This window comes from Rhinopithecus bieti, unplaced genomic scaffold, assembly GCF_001698545.2.
Source record: "Rhinopithecus bieti isolate Rb0 unplaced genomic scaffold, ASM169854v2 scaffold_6944, whole genome shotgun sequence".
Lineage (NCBI taxonomy): Eukaryota > Metazoa > Chordata > Mammalia > Primates > Cercopithecidae > Rhinopithecus > Rhinopithecus bieti.
Window position 1 is genome coordinate 834,414 of NW_016805767.1, and position 8,438 is coordinate 842,851.

Consider the following 8,438-nt stretch of genomic DNA (forward strand, 5'->3'; position numbering starts at 1 on the left):
CTTTCCAGTTAAAAAAATTTCAGTTTCCAGGAACTTGAGAGTATACCTAATCTGAATGAGTTAGAAACTGTTCTCAGAGGCCAGGCATGATGGCTCATGCCTGTAATCCCAGAACTTTGGGAGGCTGAGGTGGGTGGATCACTTGAGCTTAAGAGTTTGAGATCAGCCTGGGCAACATAATGAAACCCCATCTCTACAAAAAATAGAAAAATTAGCCAGGCGTCGTGGTACACGCCTGCAATCCAGCTACTCAGGGGGCTGAGGCAGGAGGACTGCTTGAGTCCAGAGGGTTGAGGCTGCAGTGAGTCATGTTTGTGCCACTGCACTCCAGCCTGGGCAATGAAGCAAGACCCTGTCTGGGGGAAAAAAAAAAAATTGATCTCAGAAAAATAAGTATACAAATGAGAGATAGAAATGAATAGAGATATGGTATCTCTTAAATTAGAAAACCAGCACATATGCATTCTAAATAAGACAAGCATATAAGAGATGTCATCGTAGAGGAGGCAAACTCAAGTTGAAAAGCTTCTTCCCAAACATACTCTAGTCTAGTACATCCACTGTAGGATATTTAAGACCCCACACACTATTACATCACAACATCGTTTATTATGTGAATTTTTTACAATACAAACAAAAAATACAGAAATGCAATATATGAATACAGCTAAATGCAGAATGGTGACTTTTTTCTCTTCAAGAGGCCATGATTACCATTTCTAGTAAAATAAAGAGACTGCATATAGGTAGAAACAGGTTGGTCATTAGCTTCACAATTTTGCCTAGAAATGATCTATAAATGCATTTTCCCCCCTGCTACTTACCATAAAGTGTAAAAAGGGAGTTAAAGGAAAGTTTCCTTGTTGGTTCCTACCATATGAAAGATGCTATATTCTATTTTAGCTGGGCCAATATATGGAAAATATCTAAATTAAATGTTATTACAAAAATGAAGCAGTAATGAGATTCTGGCTAAAGAGGGCACTAAATGAGAATAATATATATTTAAAGAATCCAAAACAAACAAACAAAAAGAGGTTGTTATAAAAAAGCTCTAGGTGCACTGTAAGCATATAGGGTTTTTTTTTCCATGTGTATTTTTAAACAATGGAAGTGTCAAAAATAGGGTCAACTGTGTTAGACTAAATTACATTATTGTATATGCTGCACTGAATGGAACCTTTGTATTATAATTATCATAGAGAAGCACAGTTTGCATCATATTATGGCAATTTATCCTCAATGAAAACCTACCAGAGTCCTTTTATTTTGGAATATCCTGTAAACAATCAAACCACCAGAACATGATTGTACAACAGTAAAATGTTCTCTTGCATTAAACTGAAGATATCTGTTTAATAAAAAAAGAAAAAGAAAATGTAGGAAAGGTACTTAGAGCTGTTACTTTCTAAGTACACAACACCCTAGACAATTCAAGGCATCTTAATCTCCATCAAGAACAACAACAAAAAAAATAATTTTTGTCATGCTGTTAAATCCATCATTATGGATAAAACTGGTGCAAATTGGTCAAACGGATCCAACAAACACTGATGTCCAAGCTGGCATATTGGCAACTAATACGTAACTGGTGGTCAATAGAGAGTTTAAAAGATCTTCCCTTTCTTCTTGTTCTTTTCCAAGGTTCTAAATGATGAAAGGGAAATAACCAAGATGAGTAACCATTTGATAAACATGACAACAGCAGCTAACCCAATTACAACAATGTTGGGATTTTCAGATACTTTTTCACTGAAAAAAATTAAAAGACTTAGAAGTAAACAGCCAAGACAATGTTAATCTATAATAGTATTTTCTTAGACAGATATTTGACAAAAACTCCAGGATAAATAGTAAAAAATATGGCAAAACCCAATTTTAATATACAAGAACAATTATTTCCAAATGAAACAGCACAAACTAAAAAATATCAACTAGCATCAAATAGGGTGTTCTTTTCCCCACTGTCATTTGCATTCTGCATCTTAAGAGTTGCCAACTTCTTTACAAATCTACTTTCCTCTTTCTTAGGAGGAAAATGTTAACAGGTAGGGCTATGTAGTAGAAAACCCAAAGATGTCAAATCTGAAAATGGTTTAGTAACGAGGAAAAACCATATAATCCTTATAGGAATGCCACTTTTCAGTTTTAAATAAAACTATTAAAGAAAAGAAAACCAAAAATTCAAATATTATTGAATTTTGTATAAATCAAGAGAAAGTAATTGATTAGCTGTAAAGGAAATTAAATGACTAATATTTTGTCTTAAGAATTTTATCGTAAAAACATAATCCAGTACAGTTAAAATGTATTCCTAAATATGTAATAGATTTTGAAGAATGTTCCCTTTGTGTGCCAAAAATTGAAAACAACCCTTATGTCCAACAATTGGGGGGAGGAGGTAAGAAATCCAATTAAGGTGAGTTAACTGGGGAGAATGTTATGAAGCTGCTAAATCATAATTATGAAGATTAAGTCATGAAAGATGTACTGAAAAAATACTGCTAATGGACACAGACTGTATCCATCCATATAAAAATATTTATCCATGAAAACCATTGTGTTTGGAATGCATGATAATGGGTGATGACTTCTTAAGTGTTATTCTAATGTTTTTTAAATAAATAGGAAAACAATTCTTTAAAACATTAATACACACATTAATTTCATTAATACATTATTAATTTATTAGTAATCTGCTATTAGTTACCTCGAAGAGTTCTGTTGTTCTAAAATACGTTGTTGAGCTTCCCAGTTTGCTTTCTCATCCTCAAACTGACGACGTTTTTCCTCTAATTCTTTGTGCTGTGCTTCCAAATTCTTTTTCATTTGTTCATGGCGCCGCTGGAGCTAAATCATAGCACAGTATATAAAACAAAACTAAGAAATCAGAAGCAGAAGTATGTTTCATACAGACATCCTAATTATAGGAGTATGAGCATTGAATAGCTCTATTGTAAATTCAGAGTACTACCTGGAAAGCACTGTCAAGGACTCCACCTACTTTAGGACCCACCCAAAAGGCCAGTGACCCAAGACAATAATCTTGGGAAACAGTTAAAAAAAAAAAAAAAAGCAACAAACTTAACAGTGTGGATGGAGTACTTTATAATGGAAAATTACTATCTTATCTCATTTTTCTTTAATCACAAATATGCTGGAGGCTGGGCAGTGAAGACATCACTGTTCTTACTGTACAGATGAGGACACAGTTGCAGAATTTAAATGACTTGCCCAAGATTGCTAGCCAGAAAGTGGAAGAACCAGGACTTGAATAAATCTCCTAATTCCAAGTTTAGAAAGCTAAGACAAGTAAAAAGAAAGCAGGTAGTTTAGGATCCTAGGAGTTCAAAGATGCCAGTAAAGTACTCTGATTCCTGTAAGCAGTGGTTCTCAGACACTGGTCTTCATGCAAATCACCTGGGATGTTTGCTAAACATACAGAATCCTAAACCTCACTCAGATGTACTGAATTAGAGTATCTGGGTGTTCAGTTTGGAAATGTGGATTTTCAACAAGTTACAGTGATTCTAACGCAGGTGGTCCTTCCTCCTGCGTGTATTAATGCTGTAAAGAATGCTGACTGAGAGGTAGTAAACACTCATGCAAAGTAACTGCAGAAACAAAGGGCTTTAAGTCCAAGAGATCATTAGATAAATAATTTCATTTAGGTGCAAGTCAATCCATTTCTGAAAAAAAAAAAAAGTCAACAAATTTTAAAAAGCAGATTAAATCCTCCTATGCCAAATATCCAAGGACTATTCAAAACCTTCGGTTATCCAGGAATGATGTTCTGTTATAGATTTTACTACATTGGTGAGTTAATATTAACATAATGTTAATTAATATATAACGTTATTATATATATAATATGCATATTATATATTATATAACTTTGCATACAATTTTTCTTTTTTGCAAGCCCGAAGTGACTTCAGATTTATTCCTATTTCAATTATTTCATGCAATTCTTACAAAACAGAATCACCTAAGACACACTTAAGCAAACATGAGTAAATCTGAGGTAAAATCTTCCTGATGACAGCAAACAAGTTACTAACAAATGTGAGAAAGTAGGAACATAAGAAAATGTCTCTAGTTATTTTTTTTAAATGCAAGGGAATCACATATACACAATTCGGAATAGTAGTTACCTCTGGGAATGAGAGAGAGAGAGATACAATAGGGGACAGGCACACAGGGTCTTCAAATGAGTTGATAACATTCTATTTTTTTAAGCCAAGTGGTAGGCTTACAGTGGTCATCATTCTTTAACTTACATTTATGTTACATGTAAGTAATTATCTTTTGTGTTAACTGCATGTAGATAAAGGTATAGGTCACAATCTCACTCTTAAGAAACCCATGGGGTCAGACGCCTTTCGAAGTTCAACATTTTTCAGTTATTAAAACCACAACACTGTTTAGAAATAAGTACATACTATATTTATAAAATACCTTCTGGGCTATCTGGGGCAGCAAGTATAATCAAACACATTACTTTTTATTTGTTTCAGTAAAATATATAAATATTCACAATATGTAGGATTAAAACTTAGTTCATGTTAGGTTTTGCAGTTTTCAGAGCTTTTCCATTCTAAAGTTGTGAAAAACAGGACTGTGAACCTATCTAGCAATTAATAGCAAACTTAAAAATTAACTGGGTTCAAATGCTGGCATACAAAGTTAATTTATCCTTCTTCTTATCTATAAAGGAGAGATGGGCAATAATATCTACCTTGTAGGGCTGTGGTGTGCACTAGACAACACAATAAATGAAAGATGCTTGGTGCTGTGACTGATGTACTGTGCTGCTAGTTGTGCCCCAAACAAGTATTTCCAGCGTAATGGATTTAAGGAGAAACTGTATTAAACAAGGCTAAAAGGGTTTCTTTACCTATTTATGTATTCACATGTATCATATTTACATAACATACATCATGTATCATATACATGATGATTTGCAAACTCATTACCACAGGGATGTTGGTAAATACACTCTAGATGTGGTTTCATAAAAGACAAAGAATCTAGAATGAGCATGCCTAATTCTCTAATGGCTTAGAGTATCTGGTGGGAACCTTGGCCCAGAGCTCTTCACAGGTCCTTTAAATGTTAACATTCCATCCTTCAAAGAACTATTCAAAACTATCTTCACCATTCAGAGTAATCACGAAAATTTCCAAAGGGTTCCTTGGCTACAGATTCACAATTACTTATTTGTAATATTTACTCTTAGCAACATGTCCTAAAATACATTTCCCTCAAATATAAGTTAAACTACTTTTAGATTCTCAATGGAATCTAAGTGTGGAGATAATGTAGTAGACTCTTGATTATTCCTGTTTTTCAACCCCCCTTTGGATATAGATTTTCCAGATTATATGTGAATTACTGAAGAGGTAGAGATTCAATGCATATATTTAACAGGCTGATAAATTAATCTCCAAAATGTCATGTTAAGAACTTTAACTATTCATTTATAACACAATAGAAACAGCTAAGACAGTGATTCTTGATTGGGAGTGTGTGTGCATGCACATTTTGGTTTGCCCAATGATAGGAGGGCACTGCCATTAGCATTTAGTGGCAGTGCCAGGGATGCTAGTCCTGTAGTGCTCAGCAGTCTCAAACCAGGAGGAATTATTCTATATCCCGGCTAAATTAAACTCACAACAAATATAACAACAGTGAAAGATTTTAGTAAGAAATTACAAGAAAAGCCCAATAATGTAAGAGAAATGATGTGGAATAAAAACATTTCCTCGAAATTATTTAATATTTTCATGTCATGCATTCTATTTACTCAATGGATTACAGTACTTTTGTTAAGCCTTTAGTCAAAAAAAGGTTTCCGTATTTTATGTAGTAATTATAAAGGCAATGCGATCAACTCTAAGAATGTAACAGAAGAGATCTGAATCTCTTCTTAATATACTTAGATACAAATATCAGTGAAGCCACATAAAACACAGGGATCTTACTAAATTTTATCATTAAAGATTGTTTTAAAAATATTTTATATTATTGTCATCCATATATATATATATAAATCCATCCATAAATTATGTATATATATAATTTTGAGACAAGGTCTAGCTCTGTCACCCAGGCTGGGGTACAGTAGCACAATCACGGTTCACTACAGCCTCGATCTCCCAGGTTCAAGTAATCCTCCTGCCTCAGCCTCCTGAGTAGCTGGGACCACAGGCGCATGCCACCATGCCCAGTTATTTTTAAAAGTTTTTTGTAGAGATTGGGTCTTGCCATATTGCCTAGGCTGGTCTCAAACTCCTGGACTCAAGCAATCCTTCTTTGGTCTCCCAAACTGCTGGGATTACAGATGTGAGCCACCACACCTGGCCTTCATCTCACATATTTTAAAATAATTTATTATTTTATAGAATTTTTTCATTTGTTGTTTTTTTTGAAGGCAAAGTCTCGATCTGTCGCCCAGGTTGGAGTGCAGTGACGTGATCTTGGCTAAGTACAACCTCCGCCTCCCAGGTTCAAGCCATTTTCCAGCCTCAGCCTCCCAAGTAGCTGGGATTACAGGTACTCACCACCACACCCAGCTAATTTTTGTATTTTTAATAGAGATAGGGTTTCAGCATGTTGGCCTGGCTAGTCTCAAACTCCTGAACTCAAGTGATCTGCCTGCCTCAGACTCCCAAAGCGCAGGCGTTACAGGCATTGAGCCACCATGCCCAGCCTATTTTATAATTTTTAATTATAAAAATTTATGTGGAGAAAACTTCAAACTGAAATCACTGATTTATTTTGGGATTACCCATAGTTTTTTCCTACTATTCTCAGACATCTATCAAACTAACTGTTCTATGGATTCTTATGTTCAGTTTATCTTTTTCTCCATCTTTTCTTTCTTGCCACCTATTGAAGGAAATGTCTCCGAGGTCTTTTTGATTAATAGAAACTAAATGTATAACTCAACATCTAGAAGGGTTTCAAAATAGTAGATACATCTTCTGGGATGTTTTGTCATTACCCTGCCCAATGTTGTACATGAGGAATTATCTTGACACTACATTATAAATAAGAAAGGCCCAACCTTAACAAAATTATCACATTCCCTAATTTTCTTTCCTTTAATTGTGTGTAATTTATCCAGGCATATCTTTAGTTCAATAAAGGTTATTTCTCTCTTTTCATTCATACACAAATAAGTATGGTCAATTATTATTATCCTAACACTAGTTTTGTGCATACATCCACCCCAAACTCTCATCCATAGTGTTCTTATGCTACCTGTATGGAACGGTTTGTAATTTTATTTTTTCACAACTCAAACTTGTTCATCGTAACTTTAATAATTCATTGTGTAAGTATTCTATTACACTGTCCTACCTAATATACTATGTCCAAGCACTTACCTATTGAAGCATATATTATTACAAACACAGTGCTTGCTTCTAGAAATTTCTCCATTTTGTTACACTAGGGTATTAATTTTGAAAACATGCGTAAAAGGTTATTTTATCTATAAATTTTACTGAAGACACTACTTAAAAGGAACACAATGTCCGCTAAGAGATGGAATATTAGACTGATTACCTCAGCTTCAGAGTCCTTCAGCTTTTGAACTTTTCTTTGACCTTCATCTCAAACACCTGCTCCATCTCCATCTCCATCTTCTTCATTTTAGCTACATGCTCCCTTCTTTCTTCTTCCATTTGTGCCAGAGGGCTCCTGTCATGAATATTAAGGGTAATCATTAAATGTCTGTGAATAAAATTATAATACAGAACTATGAAACAGCTGATGAAAACAAATGAGATGCTATATATGTATGTCATTATTAATATATTTATAACCTAGAACTTCTTTCCATCATATTTCATATATAAAACTTGATTATTATGAAAAAAATCTAAAAAACAAAGATGTTTTCTAAACCTACTGCATATCAAATCTAAGGATGACATACCAAATAAACTGTAGAAGGAAAATGGGAAAAAATTCCCAAAATACATTCACAGAATAAAACATTCGATGAAAATCATTTAATATTGTTCTTTAAACAACATTTTAACATGAAAACAGAAAATAAGTAATGAAGTTAACATATGTAGAATATTTTACCAAAATTTTTTTACCAAAATTTCAAGTGTTACCGTCTCTTCTAAGACAGCTACTAAGAACACAAAATTATTATTTGTTTTGGTAACTGAACTGATATGCTGGAAACAACTACTAGTCAATACTTAGAGCACTATTTAGGCATACAGAATATTTCTAGGCCCCTTATAACTTCAATGCTCTTGAAAATTCATTCCATTTAACTCAAATACTTCATTGTCTTAAGTTTTAAAGACGTTCAGGGATTTAAAACACACACACACATACTTTAGAGATAATCAGGAGCAAATATTTTGTTAATAATTATTTTTAAATGCCAAAAAAATAGACATAAGCATAGT

At 33.7% G+C, this 8,438-nt stretch overlaps 1 protein-coding gene across 1 annotated transcript in view; it reads right to left on the reverse strand.

Annotated features, from left to right (window-relative positions):
• Positions 1-589: 589 nt before the first annotated feature.
• Positions 590-8,438, reverse strand: part of SEPTIN7 (septin 7) — a 107,265-nt gene continuing 99,416 nt past the window's right edge. The window contains exons 11-12 of the mRNA XM_017873699.1: positions 2,711-2,850; positions 590-1,647 (exon numbers count right to left, since the gene is read on the reverse strand). Coding sequence (XP_017729188.1) covers positions 1,608-1,647; positions 2,711-2,850 — 180 coding nt within the window. The 3' untranslated portion in view covers positions 590-1,607. The remainder of the gene's footprint in view (positions 1,648-2,710; positions 2,851-8,438) is intronic.